This window comes from Coptis chinensis, chromosome 8, assembly GCF_015680905.1.
Source record: "Coptis chinensis isolate HL-2020 chromosome 8, ASM1568090v1, whole genome shotgun sequence".
NCBI lineage: Eukaryota > Viridiplantae > Streptophyta > Magnoliopsida > Ranunculales > Ranunculaceae > Coptis > Coptis chinensis.
Genome location: NC_141463.1, coordinates 38,042,579 through 38,065,633, shown reverse-complemented (window position 1 = coordinate 38,065,633; position 23,055 = coordinate 38,042,579). Strand labels below are relative to the sequence as shown.

At 32.0% G+C, this 23,055-nt stretch overlaps 1 protein-coding gene across 1 annotated transcript; it reads right to left on the bottom strand.

Moving 5' to 3' along the window:
- Positions 1-17,151: 17,151 nt before the first annotated feature.
- Positions 17,152-20,580, bottom strand: LOC147481395 (uncharacterized). The gene is made up of 5 exons (XM_086578923.1): positions 19,753-20,580; positions 18,942-19,701; positions 18,666-18,780; positions 18,340-18,586; positions 17,152-17,790 (listed from the first exon to the last, which is right to left on the bottom strand). Exons 1-5 carry the CDS (start codon positions 20,578-20,580, stop codon positions 17,152-17,154), a joined length of 2,589 nt encoding a protein of 862 aa, XP_086435049.1.
- Between the last annotated feature and the right edge of the window lie 2,475 nt (positions 20,581-23,055).

The window sequence follows — 23,055 nt, the reverse complement described above, 5'->3', positions numbered from 1 at the left end:
TTTAAATATATTATTAGATAACAATATGTCTACTCACCTCGCGCATACGTGAAAAGTTATTGCAGTTTTGTAATCCCTTAAAGAACTGTCTCTACAGAGGGTGGGGTAACACTACACTAGTTCACCCTTTATTGTAATACTTTCATCATGAAATAAACATCTTCTTAAGCAGTAAAATTATTACTAAAGATTCCAAACTCAATAGTCATTGAACTCATCTCAATATCAACTGTATAAATCATAGATATCAAAATTATAAATCACGAGTAACATATTAATTAAACTAAAAAGACATGCAATGCATTCTAAACAAACAAAACAAAATATACATTAGGTCTACAAGATCAAACAAAAAATAAATAACTCAGCTACCAATATACCATCTATGCATACAATATTCATCAAACCATTATGCATGCAACCCTTTAATCCAATACATTTAAGAGAACCTTTTAGACAAATAAAATAATAAAAAACTTAAATCAATACACATTTATTTGAAACATTATTACGACACAAATTGCATGATCAATACATTTTTCTTCTACAACTAAAACCTACGCTAATAAGTTACGTATATTGTTCAATGCATGAGAAATTTGTTAGGACGACTTGACCTTTGTCCATTCTAAATATTCTAGAGAATTCATATTATCAAAGTTTTGAATCAATAATACCATTATGAAAATTAGACAAAGAATCCTTTTCAATACAAAAATTCCTAAACACTAATTCGTTTAGTATAAACCCTAAACTATGTGATGAAACAAACCTAATGACTTAAATTCTACTATTCGATTTTCTGACGCACTTTCTTGTAAAACTCGCAGAAAATAGAGTATAAACTAGAATCCATAAAGGCCAACTAGAAATCGAAGAAGATTCAGAGAACATTTAATTATGTCAAAAACCTAGTTACATCATATAATTAGTCGAATTCAAGTCATAACTCAGTACTTGTGCATAATTCTGCAAACATGCTATCATTCCAAACGACAATTAAAATTACAAAACAAATAGCAAATGATCATATTTAAATATGAAACTTTTATAGAATGATAATGAAGCATTTATGAAGCAAACAAAATAAAAATCACAATTTTTTTTAATATATTATTAGATAAAAATATGTCTACTCACCTCGCGCAAACGTCAAAAGTTATTGCAGTTTTGTAATCCCTTAAAGAACTGTCTCTACAGAGCTGGTGTGTGTGTGTGGGGGTAACACTAGTTCACCCTTTATTGTAATACATTCATCATGAAATAAACATCTTCTTAAGCAGTAAAATTATTACTAAAGATTCCAAACTCAATAGTCATTGAACTCATCTCAATATCAACTGTATAAATCATAGATATCAAAATTATAAATCACGAGTAACACATTAATTAAAGTAAAAAGACATACAATGCATTTTAAACTAACAAAACAAAATATACATTAGGTCAACAAGATCAAAGAAAAAATAAATAACTCAGCTACCAATATACCATCTATGCATGCAACCCTTTAATCCAATACATTTAAGAGAACCTTTTAGACAAATAAAATAATAAAAAACTTCAAACAATACACATTTATTTGAAACATTATTACAACACAAATTGCATGATCAATATATTTTTCTTCTACAACTAAAACCTACACTAATAAGTTACGTATATTGTTCAATGCATGAGAAATTTGTTAGGACGACTTGACCTTTGTCCATTCTAAATATTCTAGAGAATTCATATTATCAAAGTTTTGAATCAATAATACCATTATGAAAATTAGACAAAAAATCCTTTTCAATACAAAAATTCCTAAACACTATTTCGTTTAGTATAAACCCTAAACTATGTGATGAAACAAACCTAATGACTTAAATTCTACTATTCGATTTTCTGACGCACTTTCTCGTAAAACTCGCAGAAAATAGAGTATAAACTAGAATCCATAAAGGCCAACTAGAAATCGAAGAATATTCAGAGAACATTTAATTATGTTAAAAACCTAGTTACATCATATAATTAGTCGAATTCAAGTCATAAGTCAGTACTTGTGCATAATTCTGCAAACATGCTATCATTCCAAACGACAATTAAAATTACAAAACAAATAGCAAACGATCATATTTAAATATGAAACTTTTATAGAATGATAATGAAGCATTTATGAAGCAAACAAAATAAAAATCACATTTTTTTTTTATATTATTAGATAAAAATATGTCTACTCACCTCGCGCATACGTCAAAAGTTATTGCAGTTTTGTAATCCCTTAAAGAACTGTCTCTACAGAGCCAGTGTGTGTGTGTGGGACACTAGTTCACCCTTTATTGTAATACATTCATCATGAAATAAACATCTTCTTAAGCAGTAAAATTATTACTAAAGATTCCAAACTCAATAGTCATTGAACTCATCTCAATATCAACTGTACAAATCATAGATATCAAAATTATAAATCACGAGTAACACATTAATTAAACTAAAAAGACATGCAATGCATTCTAAACAAACAAAACAAAATATACATTAGGTCTATAAGATCAAAAAAAATAAATAACTCAGATACCAATATACCATCTATGCATACAATATTCATCAAACCATTATGCATGCAACCCTTTAATCCAATACATTTAAGAGAACCTTTTAGACAAATAAAATAATAAAAAACTTCAATCAATACACATTTATTTGAAACATTATTACGACACAAATTGCATGATCAATATATTTTTCTTCTACAACTAAAACCTACGCTAATAAGTTACGTATATTGTTCAATGCATGAGAAATTTGTTAGGACGACTTGACCTTTGTCCATTCTAAATATTCTAGAGAATTCATATTATCAAAGTTTTGAATCAATAATACCATTCTGAAAATTAGACAAAGAATCATTTTCAATACAAAAATTCCTAAACACTAATTCGTTTAGTATAAACCCTAAACTATGTGATGAAACAAACCTAATGACTTAAATTCTACTATTCAATTTTCTGACGCACTTTCTTGTAAAACTCGCAGAAAATAGAGTATAAACTAGAATCCATAAAAGCCAACTAGGAATCGAAGAAGATTCAGAGAACATTTAATTATGTCAAAAACCTAGTTACATCATATAATTAGTCGAATGCAAGTCATAAGTTAGTACTTGTGCAGAATTCTGCAAACATGCTATCATTCCAAACGGCAATTAAAATTACAAAACAAATAGCAAACGATCATATTTAAATATGAAACTTTTATAGAATGATAATGAAGCATTTATGAAGCAAACAAAATAAAAATCACAGAATTTTTTTTAATATATTATTAGATAAAAATATGTCTACTCACCTCGCGCATACGTCAAAAGTTATTGCAGTTTTGTAATCCCTTAAAGAACTGTCTCTACAAAATGGGGGGGAAACACTAGTTCACCCTTTATTGTAATACTTTCATCATGAAATAAACATCTTCTTAAGCAGTAAAATTATTACTAAAGATTCCAAACTCAATAGTCATTCAACTCATCTCAATATCAACTGTATAAATCATAGATATCAAAATTATAAATCACGAGTAACACATTAATTAAACTAAAAAGACATGCAATGCATTCTAAACAAACAAAACAAAATATACATTAGGTCTACAAGATCAAACAAAAAATAAATAACTCAGCTACCAATATACCATCTATGCATACAATATTCATCAAACCATTATGCATACAACCCTTTAATCCAATACATTTAACAGAACCTTTTAGACAAATAAAATAATAAAAAACTTCAATCAATACACATTTATTTGAAACATTATTACGACACAAATTGCATGATCAATACATTTTTCTTCTACAACTAAAACCTATGCTAATAAGTTACGTATATTGTTCAATGCATGAGAAATTTGTTAGGACGACTTGACCTTTGTCCATTCTAAATATTCTAGAGAATTCATATTATCAAAGTTTTGAATCAATAACACCATTATGAAAATTAGACAAAAAATCCTTTTCAATACAAAAATTCCTAAACACTAATTCGTTTAGTATAAACCCTAAACTATGTGATGAAACAAACCTAATGACTTAAATTCTACTATTCGATTTTCTGACGCACTTTCTTGTAAAACTCGTAGAAAATAGAGTATAAACTAGAATCCATAAAGGCCAACTGGAAATCGAATAAGATTTAGAGAACATTTAATTATGTCAAAAACCTAGTTACATCATATTATTAGTCGAATTCAAGTCATAAGTCAGTACTTGTGCATAATTCTGCAAACATGCTATCATTCCGAACGACAATTAAAATTACAAAACAAATAGCAAACGATCATATTTAAATATGAAACTTTTATAGAATGATAATGAAGCATTTATGAAGCAAACAAAATAAAAATCACAGAATTTTTTTTAATATATTATTAGATAACAATATGTCTACTCACCACGCGCATCCGTCAAAAGTTATTGCAGTTTTGTAATCCCTTAAAGAACTGTCTCTACAGAGCTGGTGTGTGTGTGGGGGGGGGGGGGGAGTAACACTAGTTCCCACTTTATTGTAATACTTTCATCATGAAATAAACATCTTCTTAAGCAGTAAAATTATTACTAAAGATTCCAAACTCAATAGTCATTGAACTCATCTCAATATCAACTGTATAAATCATAGATATCAAAATTATAAATCACGAGTAACACATTAATTAAACTAAAAAGACATGTAATGCATTTTAAACAAACAAAAAAAAATATACATTAGGTCTACAAGATCAAACAAAAAATAAATAACTCAGCTACCAATATACCATCTATGCATACAATATTCATCAAAGCATTATGCATGCAACCCTTTAATCCAATACATTTAAGAGAACATTTTAGACAAATAAAATAATAAAAAACTTCAATCAATACACATTTATTTGAAACATTATTACGACACAAATTGCATGATCAATATATTTTTCTTCTAGAACTAAAACCTACGCTAATAAGTTACGTATATTGTTCAATGCCTGAGAAATTTGTTAAGACGACTTGACCTTTGTCCATTCTAAATATTCTAGAGAATTCATATTATCAAAGTTTTGAATCAATAATACCATTATGAAAATTAGACAAAGAATCATTTTCAATAAAAAAATTCCTAAACACTAATTCGTTTAGTATAAACCCTAAACTATGTGATGAAACAAACCTAATGACTTAAATTCTACTATTCGATTTTCTGACGCACTTTCTTGTAAAACTCGCAGAAAATAGAGTATAAACTAGAATCCATAAAGGCCAACTAGAAATCGAAGAAGATTCAGAGAACATTTAATTATGTCAAAAACCTAGTTACATCATATAATTAGTCGAATTCAAGTCATAAGTCAGTACTTGTGCATAATTCTGCAAACATGCTATCATTCCTAACGACAATTAAAATTACAAAACAAATAGCAAACGATCATATTTAAATATGAAACTTTTATAGAATGATAATGAAGCATTTATGAAGCAAACAAAATAAAAATCACAATTTTTTTAAATATATTATTAGATAAAAATATGTGTCTCACCTCACCTCAAGATATTGAAAAGTTATTGCAGTTTTGTAATCCCTTAAAGAACTGTCTCTACAGAGCTGGTGTGGGGGGAGTAACACTAGTTCACCCTTTATTGTAATACTTTCATCATGAAATAAACATCTTCTTAAGCAGTAAAATTATTACTAAATATTCCAAACTCAATAGTCATTGAACTCATCTCAATATCAACTGTATAAATCATAAATATCAAAATTATAAATCACGAGTAACACATTAATTAAACTAAAAAGACATGCAATGCATTCTAAAAAAACAAAACAAAATATACATTAGGTCTAGATGATCAAACAAAAAATAAATAACTCAGCTACCAATATACCATCTATGCATGGAACCCTTTAATCCAATACATTTAAGAGAACCTTTTAGACAAATAAAATAATAAAAAACTTCAATCAATACACATTTATTTGAAACATTATTACGACACAAATTGCATGATCAATATATTTTTCTTCTACAACTAAAACCTACGCTAATAAGTTACGTATATTGTTCAATGCATGAGAAATTTGTTAGGACGACTTGACCTTTGTCCATTCTAAATATTCTAGAGAATTCATATTATCAAAGTTTTGAATCAATAATACCATTATGAAAATTAGACAAAGAATCATTTTCAATACAAAAATTCCTAAACACTAATTCGTTTAGTATAAACCCTAAACTATGTGATGAAACAAACCTAATGACTTAAATTCTACTATTCGATTTTCTGACGCACTTTCTTGTAAAACTCGCAGAAAATAGAGTATAAACTAGAATCCATAAAAGCCAACTAGAAATCGAAGAAGATTCAGAGAACATTTAATTATGTCAAAAACCTAGTTACATCATATAATTAGTCGAATTCAAGTCATAAGTTAGTACTTGTGCAGAATTTTGCAAATATGCTATCTTTCCAAACGACAATTAAAATTACAAAAGAAATAGCAAACGATCATATTTAAATATGAAACTTTTATAGAATGATAATGAAGCATTTATGAAGTTAACAAAATAAAAATCACAGAATTTTTTTTAATATATTATTAGATAAAAATACGTCTACTCACCTTGCGCATATGTCAAAAGTTATTACAGTTTTGTAATCCCTTAAAGAACCGTCTCTACAGACAAAGGGGGGGTAACACTAGTTCACCCTTTATTGTAATACTTTCATCATGAAATAAACATCTTCTTAAGCAGTAAAATTATTACTAAATATTCCAAACTCAATAGTCAATGAACTCATCTCAATATCAACTGTATAAATCATAGATATCAAAATTATAAATTTATTTGTAACACATTCATTAAACTAAAAAGACATGCAATGCATTCTAAACAAACAAAACAAAATATACATTAGGTCTACAAGATCAAACAAAAAATAAATAACTTAGCTACCAATATACCATCTATGCATTCTAATATTCATCAAACCATTATGCATGCAACCCTTTAATCAATACATTTAAGAGAAAATTAGACAAATAAAATAATAAAAACTTCAATCAATACACATTTATTTGAAACATTATTACGAAACAAATTGCATGATCAATATATATTTCTTCTACAACTAAAACCTACGCTAGTAAAACTCGATATTGTTCAATGCATGAGAAATTTGTTAGAATCCTTGACCTTTGTCCATTTTAAATATTCTAGAGAATTCATATTATCAAAGTTTGGAATCAATAATTACATTCTGAAAATTAGACAAATTCAATCCTTTTCAATACAAAAAATTCCTAAACACTAATTCATTTAGTATAAACCCTAAACTATGTGATGAAACAAACCTAATGACTTAAATTCTACTATTCGATTTTCTGACGACTTTCTTGTAAAACTCATGAAAAATAGAGTATAAACTAGAATCCATAAAGGCCAACTAGAAATCAAAATAAAGATTCAGAGAACATTTAATTATGTTAAAACCTAGTTACATCATATAATTAAGTCAAAATTCAAGTCATAAGTCAAACAAAGAATCATTCCTGATTTATAAAATTACAGTAACACTAGTTCACCCTTTATTGTAATACTTTCATCATGAAAGAAACATCTTCTTAAGCAGTAAAATTATTACAAAATATTCCAAACTCAATAGTCATTGAACTCATCTCAATATCAACTGTATAAATCATAAATATCAAAATTATAAATCACGAGTAACACATTAATTAAACTAAAAAAACATGCAATGCATTCTAAACAAACAAAACAAAATATACATTAGGTCTACATGATCAAACAAAAAATAAATAACTCAGCTACCAATATACCATCTATGCATGCAACCCTTTAATCCAATACATTTAAGAGAACCTTTTAGACAAATAAAATAATAAAAAACTTCAATCAATACACATTTATTTGAAACATTATTACGACACAAATTGCATGATCAATATATTTTTCTTCTACAACTAAAACCTACGCTAATAAGTTACGTATATTGTTCAATGCTTGAGAAATTTGTTAGGACGACTTGACCTTTGTCCATTCTAAATATTCTAGAGAATTCATATTATCAAAGTTTTGAATCAATAACACCATTATGAAAATTAGACAAAGAATCATTTTCAATACCAAAATTCCTAAACACTAATTCGTTTAGTATAAACCCTAAAATATGTGATGAAACAAACCTAATGACTGAAATTCTACTATTCGATTTTCTGACGCACTTTCTTGTAAAACTCGCAGAAAATAGAGTATAAACTAGAATCCATAAAAGCCAACTAGAAATCGAAGAAGATTCAGAGAACATTTAATTATGTCAAAAACCTAGTTACATCATATAATTAGTCAAATTCAAGTCATAAGTTAGTACTTGTGCAGAATTCTGCAAACATGCTATCATTCCAAACGACAATTAAAATTACAAAACAAATAGCAAACGATCATATTTAAATATGAAACTTTTATAGAATGATAATGAAGCATTTATGAAGCAAACAAAATAAAAATCACAATTTTTTTTAATATATTATTAGATAAAAATATGTCTACTCACCTCGCGCATACGTCAAAAGTTATTGCAGTTTTGTAATCCCTTAAAGAACTGTCTCTACAGAGCTGGTGTGGGGGGAGTAACACTAGTTCACCCTTTATTGTAATACTTTCATCATGAAATAAACATCTTCTTAAGCAGTAAAATTATTACTAAAGATTCCAAACTCAATAGTCATTCAACTCATCTCAATATCAACTGTATAAATCATAGATATCAAAATTATAAATCACGAGTAACACATTAATTAAACTAAAAAGACATGCAATGCATTCTAAACAAACAAAACAAAATATACATTAGGTCTACAAGATCAAACAAAAAATAAATAACTCAACTACCAATATACCATCTATGCATACAATATTCATCAAACCATTATGCATACAACCCTTTAATCCAATACATTTAAGAGAACCTTTTAGACAAATAAAATAATAAAAAACTTCAATCAATACACATTTATTTGAAACATTATTACTTAACACAAATTGCATGATCAATATATTTTTCTTCTACAACTAAAACCTATGCTAATAAGTTACGATATTGTTCAATGCATGAGAAATTTGTTAGGACAACTTGACCTTTTGTCCATTCTAAATATTCTAGAGAATTCATATTATCAAAGTTTTGAATCAATAATACCATTATGAAAATTAGACAAAAAATCCTTTTCAATACAAAAATTCCTAAACACTAATTCGTTTAGTATAAACCCTAAACTATGTGATGAAACAAACCTAATGACTTAAATTCTACTATTCGATTTTCTGACGCACTTTCTTGTAAAACTCGTAGAAAATAGAGTATAAACTAGAATCCATAAAGGCCAACTGGAAATCGACGAAGATTCAGAGAACATTTAATTATGTCAAAAACCTAGTTACATCATATAATTAGTCGAATTCAAGTCATAAGTCAGTACTTGTGCAGAATTCTGCAAACATGCTATCATTCCAAACGACAATTAAAATTACAAAACAAATAGCAAACGATCATATTTAAATATGAAACTTTTATAGAATGATAATGAAGCATTTATGAAGCAAACAAAATAAAAATCACAGAATTTTTTTTTAATATATTATTAAATAAAAATATGTCTACTCACCTCGCGCATACGTCAAAAGTTATTGCAGTTTTGTAATCCCTTAAAGAACTGTCTCTACAGAGGTGGTGGGGAGTAACACTGGTTCACCTTTATTGTAATACTTTCATCATGAAATAAACATCTTCTTAAGCAGTAAAATTATTACTAAAGATTCCAAACTCAATAGTCATTCAACTCATCTCAATATCAACTGTATAAATCATAGATGTCAAAATTATAAATCACGAGTAACACATTAATTAGACTAAAAAGACATGCAATGCATTCTAAACAAACAAAACAAAATATACATTAGGTCTACAAGATCAAACAAAAAATAAATAACTCAGCTACCAATATACCATCTATGCATACAATATTCATCAAACCATTATGCATGCAACCCTTTAATCCAATACATTTAAGAGAACCTTTTAGACAAATAAAATAATAAAAAACTTCAATCAATACACATTTATTTGAAACATTATTACGACACAAATTGCATGATCAATATATTTTTCTTCTACAACTAAAACCTACGCTAATAAGTTACGTATATTGTTCAATGCATGAGAAATTTGTTCGGACGACTTGACCTTTGTCCATTCTAAATATTCTAGAGAATTCATATTATCAAAGTTTTGAATCAATAATACCATTATGAAAATTAGACAAAGAATCCTTTTCAATAAAAAAAATTCCTAAACACTAATTCGTTTAGTATAAACCCTAAACTATGTGATGAAACAAACCTAATGACTTAAATTCTACTATTTGATTTTCTGACGCACTTTCTTGTAAAACTCGTAGAAAATAGAGTATAAACTAGAATCCATAAAGGCCAACTAGAAATCGAAGAAGATTCAGAGAACATTTAATTATGTCAAAAACCTAGTTACATCATATAATTAGTCGAATTCAAGTCATAAGTCAGTACTTGTGCATAATTCTGCAAACATGCTATCATTCCAAACGACAATTAAAATTACAAAACAAATAGCAAACGATCATATTTAAATATGAAACTTGTATAGAATGATAATGAAGCATTTATGAAGCAAACAAAATAAAAATCACAATTTTTTTTAATATATTATTAGATAAAAATATGTCTACTCACCTCGCGCATACGTCAAAAGTTATTGCAGTTTTGTAAAAAGAACTGTCTCTACAGAGTGTGGGGCAAGAATAACACTAGTTCACCCTTTATTGTAATACTTTCATCTTGAAATAAACATCTTCTTAAGCAGTAAAATTATTACTAAAGATTCCAAACTCAATAGTCATTCAACTCATCTCAATATCAACTGTATAAATCATAGATATCAAAATTATAAATCACGAGTAACACATTAATTAAACTAAAAAGACATGCAATGCATTCTAAACAAACAAAACAAAATATACATTAGGTCTACAAGATCAAACAAAAAATAAATAACTCAGCTACCAATATACCATCTATGCATACAATATTCATCAAACCATTATGCATGCAACCCTTTAATCCAATACATTTAAGAGAACCTTTTAGACAAATAAAATAATAAAAACTTCAATCAATACACATTTATTTGAAACATTATTACGACACAAATTGCTTGATCAATACATTTTTCTTCTACAACTAAAACCTACGCTAATAAGTTACGTATGTTCAATGCATGAGAAATTTGTTAGGACGACTTGACCTTTGTCCATTCTAAATATTCTTGAGATTCATATTATCAAAGTTTTGAATCAATAATGCCATTATGAAAATTAGACAAAGAATCCTTTTCAATACAAAAATTCCTAAACACTAATTCATTTAGTATAAACCCTAAACTATGTGATGAAACAAACCTAATGACTTAAATTCTACTATTCGATTTTCTGATGCACTTTTTTGTAAAACTCGCAGAAAATAGAGTATAAACTAGAATCCATAAAGGCCAACTGGAAATCGAAGAAGATTCAGAGAACATTTAATTATGTCAAAAACCTAGTTACATCATATAATTAGTCGAATTCAAGTCATAAGTCTGTACTTGTGCAGAATTCTGCAAACATGCTATCATTCCAAACGACAATTAAAATTACAAAACAAATAGCAAACAATCATATTTAAATATGAAACTTTTATAGAATGATAATGAAGCATTTATGAAGCAAACAAAATAAAAATCACATAATTTTTTTTAATATATTATTAGATAAAAATATGTCTACTCACCTCGCGCATACGTCAAAAGTTATTGCAGTTTTGTAATCCCTTAAAGAACTATCTCTACAGAGCTGGTGTGAATGAATCTCAAGTCAAACCATATGTCAAAAAAAGCATTTCGAATCTTCTTTCTAAAACTTCAAACAAATACAAATTATGATCTTCGAGCAGAAAGTTATAACATTTTAATTGGGAGGTGGTGAATAAAAACCGGAAAAATAGTTTTTTCTTCTATTTTGTTTTTCTTGGGCTCTCTCTCATCTCTCACGTAACTCCTTCCTTAAATATCTGCACCTGATTTATCTTTTCCCTAATTATCTTTACTAGAACATAAAGTAGCTGCTAATTTCGATCAATTTATGACATAGTCACAATATTTGTCCAACACTATTTTAAAATTTGCCCAATGTAAAAAGTGGAAATGTGGTTAATATTACACTATGGTGATGCGACATTTAGCTTATAGTTGCAATTTGACTGTGCGAGTTGTTATTCCTCAAGAATTAAATCGGTCAAGTTAACAGGAAAAAAATAACTTGTGATTGATTTTGATAAAGAGTTACTCTTTGATAAAAATATGGTTTGTAATTTGCTCTTTCATACGAAGATGACAAATGACAGAATACATAGATGATTATTTTACAAAAGGAGAGTTCATGCATCATAACATACATTGGTCATCTTTACAAAAGAAAAAATATATATGGCCAGTCATATGGATTTACTTCTTTTATTGACAAATAGGGTTGCTTGATCAGTGGAAATATTTATTTATTATTATTTTATTTTATTGAACTTTTCAATTTTCACCAATAGTTATGGAAAAGTATCCAATAAAATATCTATCTATCTAGCTAAGACATCAAGTATTGCACAATCTTCATAATGCCGTGGAATGAACATACAAAAGGAAAACATTTTGATATTCTAGTGTCGAAATATTAAAAATATGGCTTTTCAGCATTGTATGTACTTTAAGTTCAGAATGTACATTCCATCCAACAACGTCAGCACTCAGTAGCAAAAACATTCAAAAACACGGAATACACTAGAAACAATTCTCCACAATGTTAGGATTTGTTAATATTTCATTATTTTTTTTCATCATTTTCATTTTCTAATTAATGATTCCCAATATAATTTTTGTTTTTTGGTGGTTGGGCCCCTTGTTAGCAATTCGGGATACGACAAAAATATGGTACGAGAATAATTCAAGAATTATTCGGTGACTCAAAAAAATGGTGCAATCAAATATTCAATCAAAAATTTGCAATACGACAATTATGCAGTGTTTAATTAATATGTGTTTTAAACGTTTGGCTGCAAAAATTCGGAAGTAAAAAATTCATGATATTATGTTAGTAAATATTAATAATAGTTGTCATTCTCTACAACATAACAAACATATCCAAGCAGTTTAGCAACGAAAACATTGAAACTAATTGAACAATCCACATAGGTATCTTAATTTATTTGTTCTTAGATTAAAATTACAGTTTAAACTTCAAAATACACACACCATGATATGACAATTTAAATGTTGCCCATAAAGTATAAAAACAAAGCTTTTGGATTAATTTATTACTAAGAATGTAAGAGTAGGAGACTTAAAGTAAGAGTGAGGACATAAAGTATATAAAAAATAACAAAAGCGCAACTGAATTTTCATTCAATTTTCATTTTGTTTTATTTATTTATTTTTTTTACAACCAACGAATTTTTAAACCAAATTTTTGAAAAATTCGTCAAAAACTGTATTATACTTTGCAAGGCAAAAAATCGCGAATTATTCTGAATCTTTCAAACATTCGGATCGTGGAAGTATTATTAAACATATGGCTCTTCAAATATTCAATTTGTGTGAATAGTTCGGCGAATTGCTAACAAGGGTTGGGCCCTACCCTGAAATGACGAGCGGAGGGCACGTGTCATAGACTGGTTCATTTATAAAAGACCATGTATCATGTGTGTGGTGTTTTCAGTGAGAATAAAAACAAATACCATTTTCTTTCTTGTTGCTTACTGCTTCTACAGTTCTACGCTTAACACCATTTCAATTCCCTATGGGGAAAATTGTTGTTTTTTCTTTTCCATTTTTTTGTTGATGTGTGTTGTTATTATGATGAAATGACATGTTTACATTTAAGTATATGGTGTTTTTTTTTATCAAGTAGTATCTGGTGTTCTTATTATCAAATGGTATGAATGGCATGTTAATATAACTTAGGGCTATCAACGAGTTCTAATGCTATTCTTCAAAGTGGGCTTAAGGATTTTGAAAGTCGGGTTATTAGTAATAGGGGAGACTGATTTTTGGTTTTGGTGTTGTAGTTATTGATGCACTTGTTATTGTCACACCTGTTTGGGTATGAATTCACCCAGACACACTATTGAATCTACAGGGGAAGATGTAGTATAAAGAATGAGACTGTGCCTTTAATGGTTCCCTACGTATCCAGAATATGTTTCTAGAATCAAGTCTCTAAAACGTAGTTCTTTGTTAAGTGAAGAGTCCTATTTATAGTAAATAAGAGTTCAAAACTAGATAGGACTGGTTAACTGAACCTGTGATCGACTCAGGTGACTGACTAAACCTGTGGGCCGTTCAGATGTCTAACTTAACATGTGAGCCGTCCAAGTACCTAATTATAATTGTGAGCTATCCAGGTAGCTGCTTATAATTGTGAGCTGTCTAGATGGCTGAGTGGACATGTGAGCCATCCAAATGGCTAACTATAATTGTGAGCCGTCCAAGTGGCTAACTATAATTGTGAGCCGTCCAGGTAGTTGCTTATAATTGTGAGCCGTCCAGATGGCTAAGTGGACATGTGAGCCATCCAAGTGGCTAACTATAATTGTGAACCGTCCAAGTGGCTAACTATAATTGTGAGCCGTCCAGGTGGCTAAGTGAACATGTGAGCCGTCCAAGTGGCTAACTATAATTGTGAACTGTCCAGGTAACCAAGGATCGGTCACTTTGACTTAATGTAAAACTAAGTCCCTAATGAAGTCGTTAGCCAGGGTACGAATGTGGAGGTACGTACAACACCGTTTGACGTAATTTTTGTAGATATTTTGGAAATTTGTTTTGTTTAATTTTGTAACGTAGATTTTGATTTTGTTTTTGTTAATACTTGGTTGAAGGATAGTTCATTTATCTATAACTTAAGAAATGTTATTGATGGTACATAATTTAAAATAATAGATTTGGCGTGTGGCTCACCTTATAGATTACACCAGAAAAAGAAAGTAGATGAACTATCAAAATGAGAGAGAAAAAGAAAGAGAATTAACCTATTTAGGGAGGTCAAAAAGTTTTATGAGAAAAATTTGACCACCAAATTTCTTTTAATTGATTGCGAAGGTTATATATTGATATAATATCAGTGTTAGTTATAGACTAATGGTGACACTAAAGTGTAATACAAAACTAATTAATATAGAGGAAAACATTTTGCATTGCTCTCATCTCTAAATCTTGGAGGTAACTATTATAGGCGAGAGAAAAAGTTCGGGTACCATTTAGGAAAAAAAATGAAAGTTCGTGGTACTAAATAGTTTTAAACTCGATGAAATAGGATATGGAGCAATTTAGTCGACGAGAGTTTTGAGTTGGAGAGATTGAAAAGGGCGGTTAGGGCATGTATTCAATTTTTATAGAGGTGGAGACCCAAGGGTGGATGACTTTGCTACAAAGTTCTTTTAAAAGGCATTGGAGGGAATTTGTGAAAGCTTTATAGCATGAGCCATAGCTCCCAAGACAAGCATTTCCTTTTAAATAGTTAAGTAGTTCCCTAATTGTCTATTTTCTCCCATCATTTATCTAAATCCTGAAATTGTATTGTGAGACAATTGATAAAGAGTTGTGCGCATCTGCCTTAACTTTAAGATGTACACTATTATGTCGAGAGATAAATGGTACCATGTTTCTCTCATCCTTTCAGTGTCAGGGAGTCTTTTGCACCCCAAATTTAGTCTTATGGTTGGTGACTTAATGACACTATAATGAGCTAGTATTTAAAGAGCATAGTGAAAATCATTGGATGACATTTTTGGGTGTCATTTTGGTTTGGTGGAAAGGGTGATTTGGAGCTGTCCTTTCTCTACTGGATCCTAAATTTAGTTAGGATCTTAGGCTAGATTCTTCAACAAATCTTAAGGAACTGGACAAGGTGATTTTATCGTTCCTTTTCATATGGTGGTGGCAGTGGTGTTGGTCATGAAAATAAACAAATTGTTTGGGAGAGACAAAAAAAGCTATTTATTTCCAGGTGGCACGATTGACATAAGAGAGAGTAGTGCTTACAATATTGGGGAAGGATGGAGTTTGTAGGCATAAGTCTTAGATCTGGTTCAGGTTTCAATAATAGTTTAAGGATACATGAGATCTATTATTTGTGTGAACTAGCTTTTAAGCCCGACCTATGGTCAGGCCTACTACCTTGATGGTCCAATCTCTGCTTGAATAAATAATATATTTACATTAGTAGTTAATGATTCAATAGCTCAAGTTGCATTGGATTTTGAAATAAAAATCCAAAGCCCATTAAATGGATTTTTTTTTTGAAACAGTTAGGGGTTAGGCAGACCCAACCTGCATTAGAAAACCAGCTTACCCTCGTTGGTACATCATACCCCTATCATCCTCCTCCACTATAACATTTAACTCATACGTAATAGGAGGAATGCTATAAAAGGTGCTTTGACTCTCACAAGGACTACACCTACCCATTCTGATCAAGGCATCGCCTTTTGCAAACCAACCAACCACTCTATTTCTCTCCCTAAACACATGGGAGACTACAACAGACTCAAACTCCCTCATGGTCCTTCTGATCGTAGCAACCAATTCTAAACAATACCAAGGACATATCTCCCTCCCATTGATCACTTGAACTATCCTCAAGGAATATGATTCTACCAAAATATTCTTACACTTCATATATTGAGCTGCTAAAAGCCCATCTTCAACTCCCTTTAGTTCTTAGATGATAATCGATCTAAAATTTGAGTGGCCCATATAAGTAATCACTGGTACCCCTTCCTGATCCCTTAGAACTCCACTAAATCCTGCACCTTCAGCATTAACGGCCCCATCGATATTTACCTTTATCGTACCAAGTGGTGGTTTCATCCAATTTCCTAGTATAGGAGTTCTCTGCTTCAGCGATAAGACAATACCAAAACTGGCACTGATCTTCCTAGCTTCAGGTATGTCTTCTGCGTCTTTTATCACTCTCTAGAGGTAGTTTCGCATCCTTTCAATTATATATCACTAGAGAGGGTGTCAGTTGCGTGAGATTTCTGCTTGAACTTCCTGCTATTCCGCTCATTCCAGATACCATAAATTGTGGCACAGACAACAACTTTGATTATCTCACTAGTCACCAATCTTTGCCGACTAATCCGTAAAATACGCTGCCATTCTATAGTAGATTCACAAACCAATGTTGGTAACCCCAGTCGCTGCTTTACTGCTGCCCACACTGTGCGTGAATATTCACAGTTGAAAAAGAGATGTTTCGAATTTTCGGGATGGGCCTCATAGAAACAACATCTTGAAGTGGTGATAATCCTCCTGTGTATCAACTTGTCTTGAGTGGCTAGGCACCCTGCGAACAGTTGCCAAGTTATGAAGGAGTGTTTTGGGACAGTGAACTTACCCCAAACCAGTTTGTGCCATTTCACTTTCTCTCTGACATTCTTTATAGCCATATATGAAGATTTAGTGGTAAACTTACCACTACTAGAAGGTGTCCACACAACTAGATTGTTTGCTATGTTTGGGTTGATGCTCGTCTCCAGGATGTTCCCTTTCAGTTCACCATCTGGTAGCTGTGCTACCACCTCATTCCATCTACCATTGGTAATCAGTTCACTCACTTTGGTGTCATCTGGAAAGTCCTGCAGCAAGTTTCGAGCTTGATTATCATGGATCAACAACTTTGAAGACATCCAGGGATCATGCCACAAGCTAGTCCCCTCACCATCTGCTATCAAACATCGTATGAATTTTCTAACAGTTTTTCGATGTTTGAGAATGCATCTCCAGACCCAAGAACAGTCTTGCGGTATCCTCATGGTCCAAAAGTGTTTATTCCTTATGTGATATTCCCAGGTCAACTTTGTCCATAAAGACTCCTCTTTACTCACCACTTTGAAGACTAGTCCACAATATGCCGCTTTGTTCCACACTCGCGGATCCATAATGCTTAACCCCCCTTCAGATTTGTGTAATCTTAGTTTTGCATGACTGGCTTTATGCATCTTAGTTTGCATGGACACTCCAGCCCAAAGAAACCGGTTGCACAGCTTGGCCACCTTATCAAGAACTCCCATAGGCAAGATAAAAGTCTTAGCCCAATAGATGTGGAAAGAAGAAAGAATGGATTGTATAAGCTGCAATCTTCTCGCATAAGATAAAGCTCTATTTTTCTAGTTTGAAATTCTGACCGAGATTCTTTCAATCAAAGGCAAACAGTCATTGGAGCTTAGTCTCGCAGAGGTAAGAGGTAATCCAAGGTACTTTACAGGAGGAGTAACCTTCTGAATCCCTAGCCAATTGGCAAGAGCCAGCCCATCATCCTCTGTCATGCTACCCGTGAGCATAGAAGTTTTCATGGCGTTAATCTTGAGCCCTGTAAGATTGGAGAAGCTATCAATGCACTCCTTTACTGCAGTTATAAACTCTGCTTCCCCTCTACAGAAAAGAAGGACATCATCTGCAAAGCTCAAATGAGTGATGGTAAGTCTTTAACACTTTGAATGTGGGATAATACTTTGTGATTCCAGACCCTGGTTTAAGAGATCCCCCAGTAGTTCCATGATCAACATAAACAGATATGGAGATAATGGGTCTCCTTGCCTGAGCCCTCTCTTGCCTTCGAAAAACCCCTGTGGGCATCCATTCACCAATATAGAATAAGAAGGAGAGGTGAAGCACATGACAAGCCATTTGATGAACTTTTTGGGAAACTAAAATCTTTTAAGGACTAGAATCAAAGTTTCCCAGCTTACTGTGTCATAGGCTTTCTATATGTCCACTTCGATTGTACATCTATGGGGACCATGCTTCCTTGTATATCCTCTGAGAAGCTCATGCGCTAATAGCAGATTGTCCTGAATACACCTTCCAGGGATAAAGGCCGACTGATTTAGCTCTATCAACTCTTCCAGATGATGTTTCATCTTGCTACTTAGAACCTTGGCAACACATTTATAAGTAACATTACAGCAAGCAATCAATCTATACTCATCAACCTTATATACAATAACTTTCTTTGGAATTAAACAAAGAAAAGTAGCATTGGTACCTTTGTGAATATTGTTATTTCTGAAGATTGAATGGATAGCTCTAATGAAATCACCACCCATAATATCCCATGTTTGCTTATAAAAGAAAGCATTATAACCATCCGGGCCTGGAGCTTTTGCATCTTCCATGGAGAACAGAGCTTTCGTGATCTCATCATCTGATATATCTTCAGAGAGCATATCTGTCGTCGCTTGATCCACCACTTTTCTGACAGGAATCTCTTGTAACAAAGTTTCAGAGCAACTAGCTTGGGATTGAACACCCAGGAGACCTTGATAGAACTGAATGAAAACTTTGGAGACATCGACCCCTTCATGTTTTACTCCCCCCATATTAGTCATTGCCCAAATGGAATTTTTATTCTTCCTTTCCTTGATAGCCAGGTGAAAGAATTTGTTGCCTTTATCCCCATAGTTGAGCCAATCATTATCTGCTTTAGATTTTAAATCCATATACTCCATCTCTATCAAGGTAACAAGTCTATCTCTAGCATCTTTCTCCTGATCAGCCAAAATAGCATCCTGAGGGAACTAATGTAGTTTTCTTTGTACCTTTTTCAACTCATCTCTTGCTGCCTCTGTTTTAAGATGAAGGTCCGACATGTGTGTTCTGGCCCATCTGCGCAATCTGTTTTTCAGTAGCTTCAACTTATTAACAAGAATATAAAGCGGACTACCAACCACTTCAACATTCCAAACCTGCTGTACAACCTCCTTGAACTCTTTATGTAGTGTCCAAACATTGCAAAAACGAAACGGAACTCTACTCCTTTCCATGTCAACCAGATGCACCAGCATGGGTGAATGGTCTGAGATACCTTGAGTTAAGAATTTAGCTGTGGCATAAGCAAACACTCTAGACCATTCAACATTTACCAGCACTCTATCTATTTTAGACCATTTCCTGTTACTTCCAGACCCATAATTTGTCCATGTGTAAAAGCACCCTGATGCTTTTAAATCATACAACCCTGTATCTGCTAGACATTCCCTAAAAGGTAAAGTTTCTCTCGATTGCACTACTTCCCCAATCCTTTCTTGAGAAAAAAGGACATTGTTAAAAGCACCCAAGACACACCATTGTTCAGAGATGCTTTGGTATAGCTGTCTTAGGTCCATCCATAGGCCCACCCTATCCTGACTATTATTATTGGCATAAATAATAGTTGCAAAGAAGCTGGAGAAGTTACAAAGCACTGACACCTTACAATGGATAAACTGCAAGGTTTCATGTAGCTTGTGTACTGATACTAGGTTAGGATCCCATAATACCCAAATCCGGCCAGTTGGGTTACTACTGTAATTATTAGCAAAACTCCAGTTTGGTGCACACATACCACTGATAATGCTACTCTTTGCCTCATTTACTTTCGTTTCCATCAGTCCCAGGAGACATAATTTATTCTTCAAAATGAATCTATTTATTTCATCCGCTTTCTTGAAATCATTAAGCCCTCTGATATTCCAAGCGCAAAAGTTAATCATCGAAACCATTTAGTGTTTTTTCTTCCCTAACCCCTTGGGTCTGCCCGACTTTTTCTTCTTCTCGCTGATTTGGGATTCCTTGCTATTCTCATTTTTGGAACTCACACTTTCTTTCTCAAGCTCAATAACTTATTTTTGCGCTCGAGTCTTTGCTTTTACCACCACATCCCTCGGGGTAAATGATCTCTAAAATATTCCACAGGGACCCCTTCAGATATGTCATCTTCTATCTCATCATCACTCTCCGCTAGAGCTTGAAAAGAATTTTGTTCATTTGCATACTCTTCCTGTATCCTCTTCCCTTTTCCCTGGGCTTGCATGGTAACCACATTATACTCTTCAGTTCTGTTATCAGAGAGGATTTGGAACTCCTCAACTGTTGGCTTATGCATAACTCGAGCAGTTCTGTTAGTGACAGGAGTGAAGCTCTATTCAGGCTCTTGCTGAACTAGTAACACTGGTGGTTCATATCGTACTAACTCTAACCCTGAGGTAGCCATCTCCATAACCTCACCATCCTCACACTCAGCATATGTAGAACCTCCATCAGTAGAGTTATCATCCCGGATTGTATTTTCCCTTGTATTTGGTGCTGCACTATCTCTCTGTAAAGTTTTAGCTCTCCAAATTTGTTTTGGTCGAGCTAGGCAATTTGAGAGTTTATGTCCAAATAAGCTACACCTTGTATAGGAAGCCAGCACCTAGGGATATTCTAGTGCCAAGTCCACAACCTCTTCACCCATTTTCATTGGTATAGAAGATCTGTAAGAAAATTCTATTGGGACCTCAACACATATCTTAGCGAAACTGAGCCTGGTGCTTGCCCTTGTAGCCTCATTCATACTTACAGGTTTCCCTATCAAGCTCGCTACATAACCTAGCCCATCATTTGTCCATAATTCTTATGGCATATCCATGATTTTTACCCATATGGGAATTTTTGTAATCTTGTGTCGCTAAGCTTCCACCTCTCGAGTCCACTTTTGAACAACAAAAAGATGACCAGTTATGAAAATGGGATCCGCTTCCAACACTTGTCTTCTATCCTCATCCAAATTGAACTTGAAATAGAATAGCTCTCTATCTGTCGATATGGTATAGCTGCCTTTAATCTTCCATAACCGAGCCAGAGTTGCTTTGACCAAAGGAAATGGCAGTCTTTTCTTAACAAAAAACCTAACATAATCACTCCAATAGGATACTATTTGTTCTAAAATACTAGCTGGAATTTTGGCAACTCCATCAACTTGATGAGTTTCAAAGCTCCTCAGAGTGTTGCTGGTATTACTGGACCCTTCTCTAAACAGAGAACTCCAAAAACCTTGGTTACGCAAACCAGACAAGCCCTTAGCAGCAACATAGGGGTTTGTGGAGGAAGAAGGAATGTTTGCCATCTAAAGAAATGGGGTGGCTAGAAACATGGAGGGAAGGAGCTGATCTCTCTATTTTGTATACCGAAACAAGGGTTTTGATGGTGGGAAGGGTTTGGTCAGGGAGGTCAAACAAAACTAAAAAGGAAATAAAAGATGTAATTTTCAGGTAGTCCTAAAGGAGAAGACTAAAATTAGACAAAAGAAACATAAAACGGTGCACCTGATCACAGAAATAGGATAAGCTACGTTACTCCTTTTCTCCCACTAGTGTCCCCCATACGCTTAGGATAAAATTAAATGGAGTTATTAAAGTTACTCCTTTTCTCCCACTAGTGTCCCCCACAAAATAGAAGACTAAAATTAAATGGAGTTATTTAGGCCTTTTATTTTAGGGATCCTTTGTCTAGTTTTTTTCTACGATGACCATACGCTTGAATCTTTAGTTTTGACCCAGTAATGGATGCAAATAATAGTAGGGTATCTCAATCATACCTGCAAAAAATCAATTAGGTGGAACATGTGTTGTTAATTTAATGAGTTGTTGAATTTTCTTAATTTTGACTGCCATGTGTGTGGTTAATAACCATAGAAAGTAATCCGTACACTATTTTATATATCTATATTATTAGGAGTCTCTATTTGCGCCACTTGTTATCCTTTACTAAAGAAAGTTTAGTCAGTCTCTCTCAGGTACTGTTCTCTCCCAAAATCACTTGAACTCGCTATAGTGATATTTTTGTAATTTGTTATATCCTTATTATTGTTAGGATGTAAGACTCCCTTTACTATCTTAATTTTTGTTTCATTAGTTTTTGAAAAAATGTCTCTCCTATTTTAATTCTTGAAGCAAAATTTTGAATATATTGATTGATCTGATGAGTTTTATTTATTTTGTATTATTGATTACCTTGGTTTGATGAGTTTGGTTGTGTATTAACTATTATCACGTTTGTTATTTTAATCATACTGGAAAGTGGAAATATCTTTTGAGTGGCTG

Coding starts and splice junctions, on each gene's coding strand:
- LOC147481395 (XM_086578923.1), bottom strand. CDS start 20,580: ATGGAAACGAAAGTAAATGAGGCAAAGAGTAGCATTATCAGTGGTATG. Junction 18,781..18,941: donor GAAGCATGGTCCCCATAGAT/GTACAATCGAAG, acceptor GGATGCCCACAG/GGGTTTTTCGAAGGCAAGAG. Junction 17,791..18,339: donor CTTTGATTGAAAGAATCTCG/GTCAGAATTTCA, acceptor AACTTGCTGCAG/GACTTTCCAGATGACACCAA.